At 36.5% G+C, this 24,208-nt stretch overlaps 1 protein-coding gene across 4 annotated transcripts in view; it reads left to right on the top strand.

Moving 5' to 3' along the window:
• The window catches only part of PPARGC1A (PPARG coactivator 1 alpha), an 800,952-nt gene that overhangs the window by 180,199 nt on the left and 596,545 nt on the right, over positions 1–24,208 (top strand). For 2 of the 4 annotated variants that reach the window (XM_007496657.3, XM_056802472.1), the window contains exon 2: positions 15,956–16,020. The exons of the other annotated variants lie outside the window; for them this stretch is intronic. In XM_007496657.3, coding sequence (XP_007496719.1) covers positions 16,003–16,020 — 18 coding nt within the window. In that variant the 5' untranslated portion in view covers positions 15,956–16,002. The remainder of the gene's footprint in view (positions 1–15,955; positions 16,021–24,208) is intronic. 4 annotated transcript variants of the gene reach the window in all.

Raw genomic sequence — 24,208 nt, 5'->3', positions numbered from 1 at the left:
GACTCTCGGCCAGTAGTGACGTAAACCTAATAGTGCTCTTATTAAAAGAACAAAAGGGCAAAAGAAAAAAATTGCACTAAGGAATGAGAAGGACTCTTAGTCAATAGTAGAAATAACTGCTAAATAGAAAGCAAAGTCAACTCACTTCTGTAGCATGTCTAAAAATATCCCACTGGGATAAACTGTATTCCAAGTTTTCCCAGACTTTCATCTGAATATCAGAAGGTTTGTGCCTCATGGGAATTTTTTAGGATGTCCAAATAAAGGGGGAAAGATGTCTATTTTTAAGGTCTGATTGGACTGTGGGATCAGAATAATAATGGAAACGTAACATTGAAATAAACACTCCCCAGTCCACAGACTCCTGCCCTTCTCAGATCACAGATTTAGAGCTGGGACAAAATGGAAAGATTATCTAGTCAAAAACTGAGATCCAAAGAGAGGAAATGACTTGCCTATAGTCACACAAGGCCTTGGGGTCTGCATTTATAAAAGGATAGGACTGAATTTGCAGACCTCCAATCTTGCATCCATTTCTAAATCTGGGCTCTGAAATCCTGAGTGGTCAAACTAAAGCCTGTGGCCTCAGCTTGTATGCTGCTCCTCCCACAACCCCTCTCTTCTCTGCCACCCTCTTTGCTGATTCTCCAAGCCTCTCTTAAATACTGCATTTCATTAAGGGTTCACAAGTCTTGACATGTTTGTAAAGGAAGACACTGCTGAGAATTCATATTCCTTTGCCTTATAACAAACATGTTGTGAATAACCTATATTTGGAATACCATTTGTCAGAGGGATGTGGGCAGGGTTTTAAATGGGGCCCAGCTTCTTTTCCAGCCATAGCCTTTTGTTCTTTATAGCAGAACCCTGGCCAGCACTTTACACCTTGATGGAAGTTTTTATTGGGAGAAGCTGCTCTTCATTCCTCAAGAATGGGAACATTTGCATTAAATGATGCAGGAGATGCTATAGTAATTTCATGAGAATTACCCTTTCCAATGAATGTTAGATTAAACACCAAGTAAAATCCCTTCAAAGTGGCTTGAAGATAAATTAGAGCCTGAGCTGCACTTGGGTAGAACTAAATTTTATTCCTTTCCTTTAAAATGGTTTTTAATTGATTTGGCATACTTTTAAAGTTAATAGTGAATACTGTACCTGTGCCTGCATGATCGGTCTTGCTCCTTAGATGTATTACACTCAGAAGCAGCTTCCCTTCACTGAAGGACAATGACTTTAATGAGCAGTCCCTGCTTATTGCACTGATGCTAATGGGGTTCATGGTTTCAGAGAGTTTTCTAATTAGCCATCCAGCCTGTTTGCCTGAATATTTTACCTGAAGCATTTTGGAAACACATACATGCCAAACTCCAGGCACTTATCATCATGCCAGCAGGCTCCCATGTAGACTCTGCAACTGAAACTTGGGATCATAGGATTTGTAGCTTGAACGGACCCCAAAGATCATCTGGTCAACAACTTTCTCATTTTGCTGATGAGGGGACTGAGACCCAGACAGGTTTGTGGGTTTCCCATGTTTACATAGTTCATATGTGTCAGAGCAAAAATTTGAATCCAGACCTTCTGATTCTGTGAATTTCCAATAAATAAGGGAGAAGCCAAAAGACTCAGCATCTTAAAGGTATGGAAAATAGAGGGAGGAAGAAGGGAAGAAAGGCAATTCTGAATAAACAAAGTTTCCAACTTTCTTTAAAACAAAAAAAAGAAAGCTCAAATGTGAATTTGGCAAGATGAGGGGTGGTAGTGGTGGTGAAAACACTTCAGATTCAAGAGTCGATTTAAGTATGTGTTATAAAACGACCTGATTCCAGATATATCTTTTCAGGGCACTGAGAGAGAACTCAATGTATCTTGTAGTTCATAGCCTGGGGACATTGCTGTTTCATCAGTGGACACTTGGGGATGGGCAAGGGGCAATGAGCAATTTTAGGGAAGATGGTTAGGGTCATGGAGGAAATGGGAGTGACCAGAGAGAAAAGAAGACGCAGGCTTAAAATTAAAAAAAATATAAGAAACAATTTGTTTTTGGTTAGAAAAAAAGATTAAGAATAAGGAAGAGAGGTGCAGAAAAAGAGAGGTATAAGACTGAAAAATATGTGGCATTGGTAGACATGTTAGGGGACAGAGTGCCAAGAGGACTAGGAAGGAGCAATTAAGGTTACTGTGGCTTCAAAGGTAAAGAAAAAACTAGTCAAAGCTGTAATTTTGTGTGTGTATGTGTATGTGTGTTAGTGTGCATGTAATGTAGTGTGTATCTGTCTCTGAGTTGGAGGAGGGAAGTTTGCAGGGGTAGAGTTAGAATGGGAATAGACATCATGAAGTACCCATTTGACTTCAAGTGGGGGATTAGGTTAACCTTTGCAAAGTGGAGTAAGGGTATCAGATTGCTTTACTTCAAACCATCATAAGCAGAGTTAGGACTAAGTCTGAAGGATTACTGGTCCCCAGAATGCATTTGGATTGCTAGAATTTCACTCCAACCTCTCTTGCTACTAAACTGTAATTAAAATTATCATACAGTATAGTGATTTCTAATATGTCTCAGAACAAATCACCATCTTATATATGACATGTTGTTAATGTTTACTGCCATAATTACTAATTTGAAATATAAGGCAGCAATTTTTATTAGTATTCAGTTATATATAATTATGTCAAATATGAGATTGTAATTTAAATTGAGCTGTATTAGCAATGATTGTACAAAATGAGTATAGTGTATCACAGATACTCAGGCTATTTTAGATCTTTATCTTCTGACCATCAATAACTATTAAAAAACCAAACCAAACCTAGGGGACATCTGGGTGGCTCAGTGGATTGAGAATTAGACCTAGAGAGGGGAGGTCCTAGGTTCAAATCTGGCCTCAGACACTTTCTAGCTGTATGACCCTGGGCAAGTCATTTAACCCCCATTGCCTAGCCCTTACCACTCTTCTGCCTTAGAACCAATACACAGTATTGATTTTAAGTCAGAAGGTAGGGGTTTAAAAACAAAAGAAAACTACCATGTATTGCTTGTAATCCTTTCCAGATAAAACAGGGGTTCCTAGCCATTTGGGGGTTATGGATTCTTTTAATAGATTTGAATTTTCAGGATCCATTCTCAGAATGATTACTTTAAATACATAAAATAAAATACATAGGATTACAAAGGCAACCAATTATTGTAGATAGATATAGATATACAGTTATCAATATACCTTTTTAAAACAGAGTTTTTAAAGATCTCTAGCTAAGAATTACTTTTAGAATAATTGAATAAGTGTTTTAGAATGCCAGAATGCACAGATAAAGAGCAAATTTCCTTGAACCTATTTCTCTAGCCCTGATCATTTAGGCTGCCAAAAGACTTCTTCATTTTTTTTTTCCTGTTTGGGGATAGGTACCACATGGAGGTTTATCTTTGAAGGGGTAAGTGACTGTGGAAGGCTTCATTCATTCTATCCTATAGCTTTGGGGCCTTGGAAGCTGATTTGATAAAATTAGAGATGGAAAGTAACCCCAAAGTTCATTTGGCAGCCTCTTTCAGGGCAGGAGAATATCTAAACCTTTCAGGACAGATGTTGTCTATTTTCACTTGGAAGATCTCTGATAAGACTCCCCAGACTGACTGCCTGGCAACCTGTCCCATGCTTTATTGCTCTGATGGGCTAAAAGTTTTTCCTTATGTCCAATTAAAATATATCTGGACTATTTAAAGGCAGTTTCCTCTTGTTCAGTCCTCTGTACACAGAGAAAGGAGATAGATCAAGTGTTATTTTTTAAAAATTCTTTTCATATTCTTAAAGTTGGCAATAAAATTGCCCTTTGAACTTTTCTGCTTTTTGCCAAAGAGTTCTATTTCCTTTAACCCTTCCTTATCAAGTTTATTTTCATCCTTCAATCAACTTTTCTATTTTTAAAATTCTTTTGAATTTTTTGCTTTATATCTTAAAAGTTTGGTGCCTAAAATTGAATTCATTCTACAATAATAAATAGCATTTATATAGTTTATTTATGGTTTGCAAAACACTTATGTATGTTATCTCATTTGAACCTCAAAACAACCCTCGGAGATGATACTATTATTATTAGTACTATTTTTACAAATTTGGCAACTGAGGCTGTGAGATTTTAAGTGACTTCTTCAGGGTCACATATCTAATAAGTACCTGAGGCAATAGTCAAGCCTAGATCTTCTTAATCCCAAGTCTAATACTCTAAACACATCACCAACTAGCTGAACTAATAATGTTCTGATTTTAACATATGCCAAATATGAGAGAAAGAATAATTTCTGGCTCTTATATGCCCCAACTATTTCTGACAACAAAGAAAAGAGGGGGAAATTTTCAGCAAAAGTAACCAATATAAATATATAATGTAAAACAAAATAACGGCTAAAATCTGATATTTTATGCACTATCATCTACTCAAAATGTTGTAGAGAAAACTTCATATATCCAGGACCCTACATAATAAAATTCCATATACTCAGTCTTTTAAGTGCATTTAACACCAAGAGACCCAAGAGTAAGGCTCTTCAGTATCAGGGCAAGATTCCATGATTTAGGAGTTCTTCAACTTGATTCTAAAGTTGATCCCCTAAGAAAAGTTAAATAACACCTATGTTTGAAGATTGTAAGATGACTACTTAGATAATTCTTATGTAAATACAGATGGTGCCCATATGGAAATTACGAGAAAGTAAGTGGATGCCAATAGAAAGAATATAATACTTTGATTAGATGATAAAACGGGGCATATTAGACTGTTTCTTGGACAGCTTTTTTAGAGGCTCATTTTTGGCTTATTTGAACCTGATGAGAGGTCTTGGATGAGTTTTTAGCTGCATTGCCAAAGGGAATACATACAATGCTGAGATCACTGATCCACCAAATTGTCAAAATTTGAATGGTACATGTCCAAATTATTTTGGTTCCTAATAAGCTTTCCTTTTGATTTAAAAAAATTTAATTGATATGAATGTCTCTAACATAAAATTCTTACTATTGATTAGTATTATTTTATGACTGAACCATTATGTCCCCTCAATTTTCTTCTACCCTTAATTGGTAAAGAGGAATTGTATGCCAATAAGCTAAAAATGAAACTCTACTCCTAAAACAAAAACACCAAGATGATACTGAATATGAGATTCAATTCAGGAAATGTTAATTATTAAGCTTGTACTATATGGAAGGCACTTTACTAGGGATTGGGGATGCAAGGACAAAAGGTGAGACAAGAATTACCCTCAAGGAATTTACATTCTATCTCATGTTTATATAAAAATTATTTATTAACCTTCCCCTTTCCTCTGCTTCCCTTTCTTTCCTTTCCTTAAATAAAACATAGACTTTACAAAAAGATAACAATAAAAAGATGGTAGAGGAACATATTATCATGCCACCAGAGCATGGGTGACATTTGAATATTAGCATTAAGTTGCAGTTTTTTTTCCTCTCTCTGTTTGTTGGTATGCATTATTTGAGAAATGTTGCCCAACCTTTTAAAAATGAGATTTGAATAATACAGTAATCAGTATAATATATTCTGTTATGGCAGTAATCAAGTCATCTAGCCTTGGACTAAGATCCGTTCTTTGAAAAAAAAAATGGCTGATTAATGTTGTTTCAGGTATTTACAATAGAATGATACACCTTGGCTAGTTGAACTTTTTGTATGCTTAGAAAAAAAGAACACTTGAAAAAACTGAAGTAGATCTTTCTAAAAATATAAAGATTTTACCATGTTATTTTTCTAGTAAGCACTATCTGCATGCTAGAATTTCTTTGATTTTAGTTTAGATATGAAACTTTCCATATTTATGCCCCCATTTGTTTGCTTGGTGGATAGTTATAGAGATCAGTAGGATACCTAACCTTTCTTCACAGTTAGAGGTGAGGAGGTGAAAAATCAAATGTTTGGAGGACACATTCCAAGGGATGAGTACATTATCCTCATACAAATCATTTGATTGACTCAACTGAGTCGTTCTGGGTCTCAGTTTCCTTAATCTCTAAAATGAAAGAGTTGGACTATCTCTACATCTGTGATCCAAGGTTCATCCCATAAGTCATCAACAAGTAGAAAATCCCTACATTCAGTTCTACCCTTTTCTGCATGGTTCATCTCTTAGGTGGGAGAATTCTGCTCATTGGAAGGTCCATTTTAGTGCCAAGGCCATCACTTGGAAGCCCCACAAAATTTTATGATCATTCCTTTTAGTTAAACATTCATTCAAAAAATACCTCCCATATCAATGGTTATATGCTCTATTGAATTTGATGGATTTTACTATTGAAAATCCCATTAATGCAGGTGCCGTTAAACAAAGGTTTTTGTATTGACCTGGGTCAACTTAATCTGTGGGCATGTGTCTCCCCCAACCCCTTAGTCTTCCAACAACTTTTTTTCTTTTTCCCTCCTTTTTTTCTTTTTAATTTAAAAATAATGCAGAGTGTTTCATTTGAATTCTTTCTGTAAATAATCTGGCATTTGAGTACAAACTGTTTCTTCCTTGGTTTCTTCCACTCATCATTCAATTCAACCAATTAAAATGTGTTGAATGTCTACTCTGTGAATGGCATCATACCATGAGAAAGTCAAGCTTGAGAGAGGAATAAGAATTTTTAATCTTGCATGGGAAGGAATGAAGTGGTAATAAGACACACAGAAACTAGAGTGCAAAAGAAATATGAATATTCTTGAGGAAGTCAAGGATTTTCACTGGATCATAGGGTCACAAGTTTTGAATTGGGAGAAATCTTATATGGTTATTCAGTTCAACTCTGTCATTTTGTGGTTGAGTCATAGAAATAGAGTCAGAGAGATTCAGTGAATCATACATCTAGTAAATGTTTGAAGCAGGTTTCAAACCCAGATCTTCTCCAAGTTTAATACTTGATTGATCCATTACACCACATAGAGGAAGCAACATTTGAGTTGGACCTCTAAGGATAAATATGACGTCAGAGGATTATACTCTAATAGTTAAAAGTAGATGTATTCTGCACTTAATATCATAGTCTGCAAAGGTAATAACTGATTAAAAAAACCTTATCTTATGTCTTTAAATCAAAGTTGTGCATCTGTTCAGAGGAAGAAGAGTAATAAGGACTAGACAACAAGAGTTAAATGACTTGCCCAGGGTCACATAGCTAGGAAGTTTATGAGGCCAGATTTGAACCCAAGATTTCCCTTGTCTAGGCTTGACTGTCAATCCATAGAGCCATTTAGTTGCTATCTTAAAAGTAGTTTTTTACCCAAATAAATTAATTCATTATTCACAACCAATTTGGATTTATAAGCCAGAGTTTAGAAATAATCCTTTATTTTTTGAAATGACTTACTCTATTATTTTAATAGCAAAAATTACTTGGGGAGCCACCAAATTTGGAATTATTTTTCAAAAAATCTGGTTGTTACCAGTATTATTGGGTACCTCTGTAGTGTGTAAAATGTGGTTGAAACATACAGGTAGTGTCAGCCGTTTGACAATATTAAATCTTAGTGTGAGCGTGGACATGACCCTTAACTTCAACCTCAGTTTCATTATATTTCAAATGAGTATGATAACACCACATATCTCATATCATTGTGAAGAAAAACCTGGAAGAGATATAAAAGTGTAAGTTATAATTTTCAAATGGGACACCAGCAAGGTATGCTTTTTTTTTTTTTTTGGTATTGGTATCAAAGAGAAGTTGGGAAGCTCCAGAAAATTGGCACTGATTGATTTAAACTTTTGTAGTTGGAATTTTATTAGTTAGGCAGAAATATGAAAACATGCTTGGTTCTGCTACTGTAGTGAGTCTCCATGTGACATCTAAATTAAACCATATTCCTTTGCCCTCTCATAGGTAGAAGGTTTTTCCTATTCTAATTGGGCAGTTGGGTGGCATAGTGAATGAGCCCTGAACCTGAAGTCAGGAAGAGATGAATTCAAGTCTTGTCTTAGCCAATTACTATCTATATGACCCTGAGCAAGTTACTTAGCTTCATGTTGTCTCAGTTTACTCATCTGAAAAACAGAGATAACAACACCACCTATTTTGCAAGATTGTTGTGAAGATCAGATGAAGAGAAATTTTAGAAAGGTGCTTAACATAATGCCTGTCACATAGTAGGTGCTATATAAATACCTATTACTTCTCTCTTTGAGCATGCTGAATTGCAGTTTTGTCTGTTCTTAAGGACAAGAATACTGACATCCCCTCCAATGTGGTAGCAGCTTTTGATACTTGTCTTCTATGTTCCTGAGTGATTACTAGACTTCATCAGTCATACCTCACTTCCATGGAAAGAGCGACAGTTATACAAATACACACACAAAATCATGCTTATATGAAATCTCTTTACTATTTTTTTAATTGGCAAAAATCTTCCCATGAGAATTGATGCAAATCTAATGTATGCTATATGTGCATTATGCATGTCATCTTGTCACATAAGTAATAATAATTTATATTTGTATAACTTTGTAGTTTATAACCCTATAAATTTGGTAATCCTAAAGTACTGTTACTCTTACTTTACAGATGACCTCCAGATACCACATTTGTCATTACTACCTATGGAACCTTGTATAAACCATATCATTTCTCTAGCCCTGCATTTCTTCATTTGTACAGTAAGGAAGTTGAACTCGATCATCTTTATGGCCTCTTCTATCTCTTACTTTTGATTGTTTTGACTTCCCTCAGTTTTTCCCTACTTAGTAAGCAGTGGAGCAAAGACTTTTCTGATAATATATCCAACAGCCTAACATTAAATGCCCTTCTAAGTTTCTCTAATCTCAGTTTATTACTCCTTTTCTTCTTCTTCCTCCTCCTCTTCCTTTTCTTGCTCTACTCTTCCTGGGGAAATAGAGAAAGCTGACATTCTTTGTTATTCTCCAGTAAGAATCATTATTTTTCCAGGGAAAGTGTGTAAATGACTGCTTTCAAGGTGCATTTTGTATGTATGTTTTTAGGTATGGAGATATTGTGTACCTAGAGAGTGAATAGTAATTGTGGATGCTATTACTAAAAATTCAGAAGGAATTACTGGGTGTTACATGCTATTCTGAGGTTAACCTCCAGAGAGAAAAAATCCTGAACCACTCAAGATTCACCATTGGGAAGCAAGACAGCTTTACTGAACACACAATAAAACATTTGATTCTAGTTTTCAGGAAAGGAAAAGGTTTGAAGAATTTGTGTCCTCTAGTTTTCTGGGTCTATCTGAAGATCCCTTTAGATTGGTTCATTGCTTTTATTATTTAGTCATTTTATAATCGTGTCCAACTCTTTATGACTGCTTTTGGGGTTTTCTTGACAAAGATACTGGAGTGATTTGCCATTTCCTTCTCCAGTTCATTTTTTTAATAGATGAAGAAACTGAGGCAAATGGGGTTAAGCAACTTGCCCAGGGTCATATAGCTAGTAAGCATCTGAGATTAGATTTGAACTCAGAAAGAAGTCTTTTTTCAGCACTTAATCTTTTGTCTTAGAATCACTACTTTTGTTGGTTCTAAGTCAGAAGAGCTGTTAAGGGCTTGGCCGTGGGGTTAAGTGACTTGTCCAGGGTCACACAGCTAGGAAGTGTCTGAGGCCAGATTTGAACCTAGGATCTCCTGTCTCTAGGCCTGACTCTCAATCCACTGAGCCCCCAGCTGCCCCCAAGAAGAGTTTTTTTGACTACTACCCAGTTGATGCACAATGTCTACCAAATATGTAGTTCCATGCATGTAAAACGTTGTACAGGCAGGGGGCTTTGTGATCTATACAAGCTAGAGCAAAAGGAATAAAAAATGTTATCTTCAGCAGATTGGACAGAGTGAGTGAGTGAGGTCACCTCTTCCTCCCCAGGTCCATTAGAAATGAGCACACAACCCAGCTGGAATGTAGAACAGTGTTGAAAGGCATTTTGCCAAAATGTTTTTAGACAGAATGGTAGAGATTAAAGCACTTCTAGCCCTGATTGGATTACCATAGCACCAGAAGCACTTTAATCTGGGCTGCTGCTACTTGGGGAGGGGGGTGTGGAGGGGGTAAGCCGGTGATTGAGCCATGTGTGGAGAGCCCTTGCAGAAGGAGCAGACAGACGACTGCACTTAGCTGCTTAATCTTCCAGCCTTGTGGTTGGCATAGAGAAATATTTAACTGCTGCAACAGAGATAAAGTAATAGATTCCTAAGTATTGGTCTGTTGATAACTTCTCCTTAATTTGAATTCTGTTGTATAAAACCTTTGTCAAAACAGGCTTTTAGCAAACCCAGCTCACTGGAAGCAGATTGTGCATCAGCGGCTGGGTGTAATTCAGTGGATAAACAGGGGGTTAAAAAAAGGATAAACTTTGATCATCCATAGACAGGCACAGCAGAAAGGGAAGAGACGAAATATAGAAAGCTGGAAAGAACCCTTTAATAACCAGAAATAGCAATTATGAAGATGTTGGAAAGAGAGATAAAGCATGAAAGAAAAAAGAGCATCACAGAAAGAATGGAATCCAGATAAATGGTGATTATCCAATTATATCATCTTCTACAGTTTACTGTCAGGCTGATTTTTATTTTCAAGGTCCCATCCCTAGAGGAATTCATCTTTTCAAGCCTTACAGAACAAAGCCAATCATGACATTTCATGACTAATCAAGTCCAGCATAAACACGAAAAATAACAGGATACTCATCCTATTTGGCCATAGAAATCTGAAGGTACCAGGTGCCAGGGCAGCTAGGTGGTGCAGTGGATAGAATGCTGGCTTGAAGTCAGGAAGACTCATCTTTGTGAATTCAATTTGGCCTCAGACCTAACTTACTAGCTGGGTGGCTCTGAGAGAGTCACTTAACCCAGTTTGCCTCAGTTTCCTCATCTATAAAATGAGCTAGAGAAGGAAATAGCAAACCACTCCAGTATTTCTGCCAAGAAAATTCCAAATGGGGTCACAGAGATTTTACATGACTGGAAAATACCTCAACAACAACAGATGCTACTTTTAATTGCTCCAGCCAGAGAAAAGAGCCAGACGAGCTTTCAAGAGAAATCTCAAGATGGAAGTACAGGAAAGTGGGCTGATAGGTAAGGGCAAGGGATAAAGAGGAAAGGGGCAGTGGAAGACTTTGAAAGTGAAGAGAAGTTTGAACTTTAAGCTGAGGAGGAGGGGAACCAAGGCAGTGGCTCAAGAATGTGTGAGATGTGGTGAGAGATGAGGCAAAGATAGATCAAAGATTCGCCTTGGCCTTTTAGATGGATTGGCAGGAGACTTGGTGTTAGAGGAGGGATATTTGAACCCGACTTCCCTGACTCCAAGTCTAGCCACTCTCTTCAACTAGATTCTGTTCAGAAAAGAGAAAGAGTATAAGCAATTGGCTAGGACTTGAGGGCCCAGTTATTTTGAGTAGTAATATTGGGAACTTTCAATGAATAAATGGCTTGCGCATGTTAAAGCGTATGCTCACAAATAAATGGAAAAAGTTATTGGGAGAATGCCAAGGTGGAATTTCATAGCTATTATTTTTGTGGCCTCTAGCTAAGCTGGCTAACAGATAAAGATAGTCTATAGACTCAAACTGGTGAGGAATGACATTTTAAAGATTTTTGTCAGGTAGGCAATTTAAAAATAAACTTGATTTCAATATGTACTATTATTTGCTAGGATTTGAGTGATATACCCATGCAAAAACACCCTCTTTTGGATTACAGTTTAAGAAATATAGATTGTCACTAGAGAAGAGCCATCTATAGAAATCTGCATATGTTAATGTGACAGCAGCCCCTAACTAAGCTATTGAAAACATTCCACTGTTCTGCCCTCCAGAATTAACATCCTAACCTATGTCAGTGACTCACCATTATCCTAATATCTGTTTTTGGATTCTGTCCAGTCCCATTAGCTATCCCCAAGTTGATTGCTCTGTTACTCGTGAATGTTAATTGCTTCCAAACCTCGCTGGAAGTTCAAATGCTTGGGGGAAAAATATCTGACTGGTAAAGCTGTTGGTTTTATTAACATGCAGGTAAACAAGAAATCGGTTTAGAAATCTGACTAAAGTGCTTGTGACCAGCCAGAGAGGAGAGAAATGGATGATCTTGCATCTTTCTTTGTCTGTCACATGTTAGTAATGAGAAAGAAGGAGAAGACATTGAACTTTCCACAATGGACTGCCCTACGTCAGTGTATCTCAAAAAGGAGGAGTTAGAGTTAGAGGACATTATCTCACTCTTGGGTATTCTCCTCCGCTTGACTGGAAATAGGAACTCGACTACCTGTAAGATGAGTTCCTGTGTACAAAGGACAGACATCAGAAAATGAGTACTATTTGACATATTATTGATAAGCTGATTATTCCTGAAATATGAGAACAGGATGAGATCTTGTGATGTCATTTATGTTACTCATTTTTACCAGTGAGAAAATTTCGACCCAGAGAGGTTGTGATTTGTCTGAGGTCACACAGTGAATTAATAGGAATCTTGGAACCAGAACCCAGCTCCCCTCCTTCCCAAGCCAGTGCCAGGAAGGAATGCTAGGATCATAGAGTCACTAAGAGTCACTTAAGCTCATGGAATCAAATTACCTCTTTTTACAGATGAGGAAACTGAGGCTCAGTTAAGTGATTTGTAGAGGTTCACAAAATCAAGTGTCTGATACTTTTTTAATGCTTTAAAAAAAACACCAGTTTCATTCTGTCATAGAACTGATACAAATATTGGTTCTAAGATAGAGGAGCAGTAAGGGCTAGGCAGTTGGGGTTAAATGACTTGCTCAGGATCACACAGCTATACTTTAAAACCAGCATTCTTAGTCCTTTACTAGGCTCCCAACTAGATCTTATTGTACATATGGGAAAAAAAAGATTATAAACTGGTTTTGGTGGTAGAGAAAAATCATAACTATATATCCTATTTTGTGTAGATACTTAATAAACACTTTTACCTTCTGTCATAGAGTTGATACAAATATTGGTTCTAAGATAGAGGAGCAGTAAGGGCTAGGCAGTTGGGGTTGAGTGACTTGCTCAGGATCACACAGCGATTCTTATTCTTTTACTAGGCTCCCAAATAGATCTTATTGTGCATATGGAAAATAAAATTATAAACTGGTTTTGGTGGTAGAGAAAAATAATAACTATATATCCTATTTTGTGTAGATACTTAATAAACACTTTTACGTTCTGTATAGAATTGAGACAAATATTGGTTCTGTGGTCTAGGCAATTGGCATTAAGTGACTTGCCCAGGGTCATACAACTTGGAAGTATCTGAGTTCACATTTGAACCCAGGTCCTACCGACTCCATGTTTGTTGCTCTATCTACTTAATAACTTAGCTGCCTGAGTAGATACTTTTTTGTAAAAATGACACCACATATTTATGGTTTAAGTGTCATAACTTAGTAATGCAGCAGATAAAGCCCTAGATTTGGAGTTTGGAAGATCTGCCTCATATTAATTAGCCCTGTGACCCTGGGCAAGTCCTTTTACCTCTATTTCCCTCCGTTTCTTTATCTATAAAGGATATCTTATCCACAGTACTTACCTCCCAGCCTTGTTGTGAGGGTCAAATGAGAAAATAATAGTAAATTGCTTTGCAAACTCTAAAACATTAATTCATTAATTTTTAAAAAATTATTTAAAAATAATTAATTAATTAATAATGTTTTTAAAGAAATAATGCTAATTGTTGCTCTTGCTGTTGTCATCTTCACAGCGACTCTGTCATAGCCATTGAAAGTATATTTTATAAAATCTTACAACTCTGAAAACTGGTCTTGGAAGAGAAGTTTCTGTACAGTTTCACAGCTAGAAATAGTAGAGCTGGGACTCTTACCCCAGAAGCCAGGGCTCTCACACAGTTCTTGGGATCCTTGGGGACAGCTTTATTTTTCCTGTAGGCTGTCCCCAGGACTGTCTTGGCCTGTACATCATTCCTTTAAAACCATATTTTCTCTGTGGTGAGATGAGCTACTAATGGATGAATCTAATAAACTAGTTAGTACTATTATGTGACCTAGTTCATCCCTGACCCACCCTTCTTAATTCAGTTAGAGTACACATGCACTCTTCCCCTCATCTAGAACTCTGCTAGTTGTAATTTCAGGAACCCATGAAGCCAGTGAGAAAGTGATTTGGGGACAGTCAATCAGTCAGTCAACAAGTCTTTATGAAATGCCAGCTGTTTGCCAGCACTTCAGCTAGGTGTGCTGGGGATACTAGTAAAAAGAGTGAAACAATCTGTTCTCATAATGGCTCACATTCACATGGAGAGAGAAGAGATACATATAAATAAATAGATGTACAGGCACATTCAAACAGCATAAAGGCTCCTCGGATCCCAAAGGAGATTGACTATGAATAAGACTAGCTTCTGCCCTAGTTTTTGAGGAGTTTCAGAACTAGACATCTGTCCGGAGTGGAACTATCCAGATCAATAGGGCCAGTCTAAGACCAAACAGGGCCAGGTTCAGAAGAGCTTCTGTAATGAACTAGATCCTGTAACCATTAACAATTTGTACAGTGCTCTTTCTGACGTCAGGAAGACCTGAGTTCAAATATGATTTCAGACTCTAACTTAATGTATGACCCTGGACAAATCACTTAATCCTGTTTGCCTCAGTTTCCTCATCTATAAAATGAGCTGGCAGTGGCAAGCATCTCCAGTATCTTTGTCAAGAAAATTCCCCATGGGGTCATAAGAAATAACACATGACTGAAATGACTGAACAACAAACCACAAAACCAGGAAAATACTGGATAATTCTTTGTAGTTCTCATCACATCTTACATAATGGCCTGAATCTCAGATACAGAATCATAAACTTTTTTTTTCAGTGGGTGAATGAGTGAATGATGTTCTTTCTTTGGAGAAGGAGAAAAGGAGATTGGATGTGGTGAAAGATGTGGATGTGGTACTTTGTCCTTCCTCATTCTGGAGAATTATTTGAGAGAGACTACGTTTAAAGCACTGCAGCTTCCTTGAATTGAAAAAATAGACCCTCAAAATGTGTTATTATCATTATATGTTGAAATGAATAATCAAAATATATGCAAAATGCTAAGTAATTATATTTTCAGGTCAAATTTTATGTAAGTCATTGAATTCAACCTATTGAATTTTCATCCCAGTTTTCAATTGAATATAGAAAGTTCTTCCCAAGTTTTCTCTCCTGTTTGATCAGTTTTTGTTGCTTTTCTTTTTACTGTCTTATCATTGCCTTTTGTTTTTAATGCTACAGCAATTTCCCCTTGACCTCCCTCATTGATACTTTCTTTGTGATTTCTAACCATTATAGTTATTCCTTAGAGATCTGGGAAGGACATATACATTCTAATTGGATTAAGGTATTGTCTAGGAGAGAGGGGAGGTTTCAACCAGGTCACACAGTAGCACTGATTATTAGAATTCTTCATTTGTGGCAATTCTCACCAAACTCAAACTAGAGTAATATAGAGTACACACCAGGTTAGCCCTGACAAGGGCATCAACAGGGGAAAATGTAGCTGGTTCATAAAGATCTAAAAACCAAACCAAACCAAACCTATTTAAGTAAAATCAATGGACTCAGAAACAGTCTGATAACATATCCCCAGTTTCACATCAACAATCCTTCACTCTTCTGTTGAAAGGAATGAGATGGGTTTCATTGTTTGATTAGAGTTGTTCTTTACCTCTCTGAAACATCTGCCTCATTTTCTCCTTATGATCATGGCACAGCAAAAGGGTGAAGTGATCACTGGGTACATTTTTTTCGCTGAATTTATTTACTAAATTATTTCAGAAAAATCAGATTATGAAGGAAGGATGGGGATGCCTGGCTGGTATTGTGGATGGGAAGACCCACATTGTAGTAGTTATTCTCCCATTGATGAGCTTTTTTGATCCTATACCATTAATGTATTCCCCCATTTTCCCTCAGTATCCCCATCTGCAAAATGGGGGTAACACAACTTACCATCTGCTTTTCAGGTGTGTTGCGAAAATCAATGAACTAATATTGATAAAATTGGAGCCCCATGGATGAAAGGTACTTTGTAAGTATAAAGAATTATTGTCATAATATATTTTATTTCACCAAAGTAAAAATGCTAAATGTCTAATCATAATTTATTAGGAAATTTGCAATACCCGATTTCGCATTCAAATACTGGTAATCTAACTTTGTTTTAGAAATTTATTATTTCTGAATCTATAATGTTTATCAATCTGTTGGTGTAGAAAAAAAGCCAAAAAAACCCAGATATTGTTTACTAGACTATTTGGAACTGGATGACTATTTGTTTATATGTATATATAGAGTTGAAATTTGAATGTAAATTGAAATTAATTTTGTGCTGTTTTTGTTTCTGTCTCTTTCTGCTTTATAGTCATCTTTCTCCCTATGATCTGGCCCCTAAGGGCAAGTTTCAGTGGTTTTAAAAAAATTGGTTTCATGGAGGAGGAGACTAGTTTGATTGGAGTGGGCATTATTTTTTCCAGTCTGCCCTGGCAAGACTGGCATTTTTCATCTTAAAGAGGGATCATTGCTGAACAGAATGATTCACATGTGTGGAATACCCTCTCTTTGGCCAACCAGAAAAGTGACAGCTTAGGTGCCTGAGAATTGCTGCCTGCCAATGTTGTATCATTGTGCTTATATAATTAGACCAAAGAGAAATCTGAAACTGCTTCTCTGTTAAAACAGTTCCTCTGAGTGTCTGAATTGCTTATTTTTCCTCCAAATTTTATAAGCTGATCTATTTTGTTTGTTTGTTTGTTTTTGAGTATGCATAGGTACTCACAACCCAAGAGTGGTTGATTTCAAGCATTGCCATTGACCTAAGGTATTTTAAATGATACTAGTGGGGAGTCTCTTGGAGCCCTGTAGGATGGCAGAATTTTCAGACAAGAACACGACTATGTCTAGAAACTGTTCATGAAGTCATAGAACAACCTTAAAGTACTTTTAGTTTTGACTTCCTAGTTTACAAGAATCCCTTCTTTTTTCTTCCTAATGGATGGTAATCTAGTTTTGGCATGAATATCCAGATCAATGGAGTATTCATTACTTCACAAAGGCAGACACTATGATGCATCCTTGCAAAATTCTGTTATGTTGTGCCAACTACATCTATTTGGAAGTTTCTTCTACCCATTGGTTCAATTTCTGCCCTCTAAAGGAACATGGAACAAGTCCCAGCTTCTTTAATGTTTGAAATTCCTTAATTCTTCCCTTCTCCCACTAATTAATTATCCATACCCCTTATCTGACATTTTTCCCTCTCCTTTACTGGTCACCTAGAGTGATGTTGACATTGTCAATATTCCTTCTGAAATGTGATTGTCAGAATTGCCAGTTCCCATTCATCTGTCTGGGGCATGGAAGCTTTGGATAAGATATAGAAGTTATTATATCTGAAAAAAGTTTTCATGAATCTTTGAGTGAGTTGCCTTCTGATGTCTCTTCAAGCTCGTAGGTTTAGAGATTCTGCATTTCAGCTAAAAGATGACTCTGCTTTTATTATTTCATATTGTTCTGGTCAGAGACAAGAAGAATAGTCTTGTATTCAGTTGGCTTCATGTAGCTGCTAATGCATCCATAGCCTACAAATTCTATAGAAGTGAATTAAAGTTGTTTACTAATGTTCTGAAGTAACTGTCAGACTGAAACCAGTTTACACTAAGTAAGCCAACTCACCTCCTTTAGAGTGGCTGTTTATTTTAAGCTGAGTGCATAAATAATAAAGTGAGATATGAAGAATGAGTTCAAGCAGTAGAACATGAGGCCTCCTGTTTACTAAATGTTATTGGGTGGAAGAAAACTGGGGCAGCTCAGAACCTTTTTTTTCCTATAAATGCAGAGCAAGAAATTAGCCTTTATTTTGTGGTTAACAGAAATAATGATTCCACCTTGTTCATCTGCCCCCCTGCCTGTCCATCTAATGAAGAGATTAGCCTTTTGTTACACAAACTAGCACCCATAACCCAGTCTCTGCAGTGCCCATTTTATATGGTGACATCTTAGAGAATGATTGTTGAGGACCACTATCCCAGTCTCTTCTGGAGATATTATGCTTGATGTAAAGATAAGTATCACGAAAATGTCAACTCTATCAGTAACTAGCCCTGGAAACATAGGGAAATAAGCCTCAATTTTCCCATCTGTAAAATGGGGATGATTTTTACTTGACCAGGATTCTCTGAAGATCAAATGAGACATTAGATGCAAAAAGACTTTACATGTTAATTAAATATTGTTAAAGACACGAGAAAGGGTTCTAGGCTTCCATATATACAGATGAAATTCATCTTGAGCTATGTGAATGAATAAGGTCAAAATGTAGGTGTCCCTCAATACTTTTTTAATGACACAGATGCTCTAGTCATGAATGAATGAAATATCTTTCCTAAATGTCCAGACAGTCCATTAGCTAGGATAGCATAGGAATTGTTCCCCTGCTAGTAATAATTAGCAAGTAAAATTCCTGTTGGTTGGAGGGATAGCAGCTTGTATGAATTAATGAGCGCTCATTCAATTGAATTTGATCTGACAAGCATTTATTAAGTACCTTCTAGGTGCCAGGCCCTGTGTTTGCACCTGACCCTGGAGATTCAAGGACAAAAATGGAATAGTTCCTGCCTTAAGAAGCTTACATCCCACCAGAAGTGTGTGCAGTAAATACATAGAAGTCAACATGAAGTACCCACAAAATTCAGAAAAATAATTTATATGAGGGTCACCAACAACTGGAGGGATTATAAAAGACCTCTTGCTAGAGGGAGGAGATAGACTATTATCTATGCAGAACACTAAGTAGGGCAGTTTGGCTGAAAGGTAGAGTGAAAGACTGGAAGGGAAGGAAAATCAGGCTGAAAAGATATGTGCAAATTGAATTATAAAGTGATTAAATAACAGACATTTAAGAGGAGGACCTTGCGTTTTATCCTAGAGACAATAGGGAAACACTGAAATTTCTTTAGCAGGGTCCAGGGTATGACCAGATCTGTGCTGTAGGAATATCACTTGTAGCAGCTGTGTGGAAGATGGACTGGGGAAGGAAGAGATGCATGCAAAGGAAGCCAGTTTGCTATAGGCCAGGTGAGAGGTGATGAGGTGGTGGTGAAGGGAGAGAGAAGAAGAAGACAGATATGAGTGATGTTGTAGAGAGGAGGCTATATGGTGGTTATAATTCTGATTGCTGCAAGGAATCTTCCTAATAATTCATCTTTTTACAGATGAGGAAACTGAGGCCTAGAAAGCTGAATTTACTTACCTCTAAGGGTACACAGATATTAGCTAGCAGAGCAAGAATTCATACTCAGGCCTTTCACCTCCAAATCCATTAAATTCCTGATTGGATACATTTTTAGAAATGAGATATTTGGTTCAATCTTCATCCCTGAGAGCTCAATATGATAGGACATGATAGCCTATTTTGGAGGAAAAGCTACTAGAGAAATGATATTTGATATTTACTTTTACATGATCATATTTTGTATTATTTGCCAAGGTACCTGATGGATGTGAGGAGAAGTACATGGTGCTATGACAACATATGTATTTTAGATAGAGTAGTTCAGATTTTAAAGCATAATCCACAAGCCCTTTGGGGTAGACCCTAACTGAATAAATGCACCAAAATATATCTTTTCATACTATTGGCAGGAGGCACATCGTAGACCTGATTTAGTCTCAATGTCTTTTTCAACATTTCCAAAAATGGGAAAGATGAAAATGGAAAAAAAAGGATAACAGAAATCAAAGAAGATCATGATTAGGCAGAAATCCTCCTGGAAATATTACCTCTTTTTACTGGGGTCATCTATTCCCAGGTTAGAGTATCAAAATAAGAAGACTTGATTGGCTTTGTATTTCTGAAAGAAGCAGGCCCAAAATAGGGTGATTTCCTTAATCTCCCCCCTCCCAAATGGAAGGGACCCTAACAAGTAATCAGCTGTGGCATAGAAGAAATTGCACACTTCCAATTTGAACACACATCTTAGCAATTGCTCCTGCGCCCACGCACTTGTTAATACAATAAGATAATTACATTATTAAACACACTGTTGGAATTTTGATCATCAGAAACTTTGTTTTCTCATCACGGTATATAAGCTGCTGATGTTGAAACTCACCCTCAGTATTTTAAGCAAGAGGCTCTCATTCTTTCACATCACGTACAGTGCCACATTCAGTTGCTGGGCTTGTGGCACGGAGATGCTTTCCTTTTCAGGTTATTTTTAGTTGGGTATATTTAGACAAGGTGAAATTAAGTAGGAAGCCCCCAAAGTGTGACTTGGCTCTGCTGTAGGAGTACAGTATCATTCCATTAAAAACCTTTCTTCATGCCTTTTGGATGCTTCTATTGAATAGCTAAACTGAAGCAAGAGATCAGTGGTCATTTGAATTGGAGGCTCAAGTACCTTCAGAAATAATTGGAATTGTCATTTATAAGGAGAGGTCTATACCCATTCTTGCAAGGGAAAATTAATGTCTGAAGTAGACCTGATAGTTTGTGTCCCTACTGTCTGTTTATGGAGAAACAGGCTGCTCCTTTCTAGTTTCCAACTCTAGTGATTATTTCAGCAAAATCATTGGACTAAAATCCAAAGAATACTGACTCAGATATTTCCTATCTGTGTAATTGGGCACATCACTTCCCTGAGCCTCAGTCTTCTCAACTGTGAAATGGGGATGATGCCTGGAATGTCTACATCACCAGACTGTCATGAGAAAATTACTTTCTAAAGTGTCATAAATGTGAATAGCTTTTGCTTACCTGAGAGAATTGCAGCTAAGAACACCTCTCCATGGACCTAGTCACTTTATACAAAAAATATGCGGTTTAAACTGGACCTGCCTTTGCTCTCTCTCCTCTTTCCATGAAGATTCTCATAATATTTTTCATATTTGGAAATGTGACCTCAGTGGGCTTTTATGCCTTCAGAATATTTTCTGGCTCCACCAAAACTCGAAGAGCCCTGGATTATTATTCTCATTTTCAGAAATTACCTAGACTAGGAGTTCTTAAGTTCTTTTTTTTAAGTGCTTTACATCCCTCTGACAGTCTGATGATGCCTGATATTACTGTGGGCTGTTGCCTAGATTCATAAATTGTGGAGTGGTAAATTTTGGTTAGCACTTGATGAAAAATAACACTATTGTTTTTTTCCAGCTAAGTTCTTGACTTCCTGAAATCTATCTGTGAATCCAGGGTAAGAATCCCTGTTCTAGATCTTTGTAATGCTCCCTTGAAGATGATTTAATATTAATCCTTTTGGAAATGGTAGCAACTTCTGGTTTAAGTTTTTTCTATTTGTGGGGTCATAACAGTTTGGCAAATATGTATTTGATCTTTTTGACCATAGTAGCCTTGTATATATATGTACATATGGAAAGATGGAAGAAAACAATCATTTATTAAACACCTGTTATGTAGCAGACAATGTGCTAAGCCCTTTATAAATATTATCTTGTACTCTTTGGGTTAGAGGATATCTTTATTTATTTTAGTATTTGCCCTCAACCCTATTGATATAAAATAAAATAGGTCATTAGACCTTAATTTTTCTCTCCAGTGACATAGGTAACAGTCCTTATTGCCTTTGTCAAAGTCAATTTCCTGGTGGCCAACTTTGTCCTGGTGATTCTCTTCTTAATCAACCATATTGGACCTTGAACAGCAAACTCCATGTCCCTTTCCAACACCTGTACCCAAAGCCTATGCAGATGGGAAGGCTCTCCCTATGCCTGGCCTCTGTGGATGTCACAATTTCTTATAAGACATACTAAGTAGGAATACTAGAAAGAATTACATGGATCTTTGGGGTTAAATTTGCTTAAAGAATTTTGAAGCTGTAGGTGATTAGGTTTTGAGGGAAAAGGCAAAGAACCCAGAAGAACATCCTTTTTTGTTTTGTTCACTTACAATTTGTTTCCAAGCTTTAAAAACTGTGTTTTAAATATTTTTCAGTATATTATTATATTTAGTAGATTAATTTGAATTTATTTAGGAGACAGCTGCTGGTACAAACCTTCAAATTCTCAAAGCTTTGAAAAATAAATCCCCAGATGCTATATCTAAAGTCTTCTTTTCCAAAAAGTGACTTTTAAAAAATAAAATTCCCTTGAAAAGGAATTTCTAGGAGGTCTTTTATGCCTGAAAATAATCAATTTGATGGGGGCAATCAACCTACAAACATTTATTAAGTGTGGACTCTGTGCCAGACATTTACTAGGTGCTAGAGATACAGAAAACAAAAGATGAAACAATCCTTGATCTCAGGATACTTACACTCTATTAGGGTAGACAAGATATTCATATATAAGCATACCACGAAAAAATATGCTGAGAAAAATACGGAAGAAACAGAGTATAGTTAAATACATTGTTGTTAGGATGACACTAGTATTTGGGGCACTAAGGAAAGGCTTCTTGTAGGGGGTGCTTCAGGCAATATTGCCTACAGTGGAAAAGATCACTTGGATTTGGTCACAGCATTTGAGTAATTACTTTTGCTAATTACTACCTATTTTACCTCAGGCAAGTTTTTTAACCTCTCTGGGCCTCAATTATCTAATCTGTTAAAAAAAAGAATGTTTCACTTGATGACCTTTGAGGCACTTTCTAAATCAAAGATTCTGTGATTGCTAAAAGTATAGTAAAGAATATAGTATTATATTATATGGAAATATAGAAAAAGTATATGAGAATTCTACAGAATTAGGAATCATAATATTTTTGTGACCTCTCATTGTAATTGACAATAGTTGGGGCCATTTAGTCAAAGGACAATACATTCTCTAGACATCCATGGACTCTGACAGCCTCATCATGTTATAGCACTGGGAAGGAATTGAAATTCCTTTTATTGATGCTCATTCATCTAGAACGCATTCAATTCCATTCTGTTTATTCTATTTTAAAAACCACAAAGAAATTTGGAAAGATTTTTATTCCAAAACAATTAAAATAAGAAAAAATCACTGTGTAAAACATGAAACCAACCTTCAGCTCTTTGGAAAACTGCTATTGAAAATACTGTTTGTTTTTTTTTAAACAGTTCCAGATAGTCAAGATTTTGCTTTGTTACTATATGATAATTTAAATTATTTCAAATTTGGAATTATATTTTATGGGAATTATCTTAAAAATATAATAATGATAAAGGGACAAAAACAAAAATTATTAAAATGATATCTTTACTTTTTGTAACAAAAGAAGATCCTGACAATCCATCACTTAAAGCAACACTTGATAACTATAATTCTGATTGTTGTTTCAGTTACATCCATCTCTTTATGACCCCATTTTGGATTGTTTTGTCAAAGATATTGAAGTGATTGGCCATTTCCTCCTTCAGCTCATTTTAAAAATGAAGAACAAAGACAAACAGGGTTAAGTGATGTGCACAGGGCCATACAGCCAGTAGAGATAGCATCTGAGGCCATATTTGAACTTAAGTCTTCCTGCCACTAGACCTAGAGCTCTATCTACTGCACCACCTAGCTGCCCCAACAGTTATAGCACAAGAATAAACAAAATTGGTGCACTCCATTAGGAGTTACTGTAACATTATTTGTTGGGTGAATGAGTTCAGTTCCATTCTACAAGAATTTAAGTTTCAAAGTAATTTTGCTATACTAGGGTTACAAAGACAGCTGAAAAACAGTCCATCCCAAAGAACCTTGCCTTTTATTGGATGAATGGAAAGATAACCAGCTTTGATTCAAAAGAATGGTTTTTAACAGGCTTCCATGAAATAAATCAGCATTATAGTTAATAATTTTATAGGATGACATATATATTTAAGAAGAAACATCTGTCAATCTGAAAGGAAAAAAAGAAGGCTTTCCCCAGGGCTGGGGCATGATTAGTTCTGTTAAGGAAATAGCATAATTTGGGTCTTCTGGTATATATTTTTATGATACATTAAGGCTGCAGCAGTCCCTCAAAGGGCCTTAGAAAGTTTTGCTTCTTGGTGCAAGATGATTACTCTTTCCTTTGTCTCAACTTCCCTATCTGTAAATTGGGGATACAAAAAAATACTCTATTATGCCTCTATTTATGGACTATCAGTCCTATTGACAGATAATATTTAGAGTCTCAGAGGGATACAGTTCTGAGAAATCCACCCTACCTTATTTTGCCTTTGTCTTTTTGACATTTAGAATAAGAGAGATGCTTAGCTGCATCTCCTCCTTCTCTGCCCTCCATTTTTTTAATAGAGAATTTTAAAAAA

Source organism: Monodelphis domestica, chromosome 6 (genome assembly GCF_027887165.1).
Source record: "Monodelphis domestica isolate mMonDom1 chromosome 6, mMonDom1.pri, whole genome shotgun sequence".
In the NCBI taxonomy this organism is placed as follows: domain Eukaryota; kingdom Metazoa; phylum Chordata; class Mammalia; order Didelphimorphia; family Didelphidae; genus Monodelphis; species Monodelphis domestica.
The sequence above is the reverse complement of the archived record's forward strand: the minus strand, read 5'-3'. Positions and strand labels throughout refer to the sequence as shown.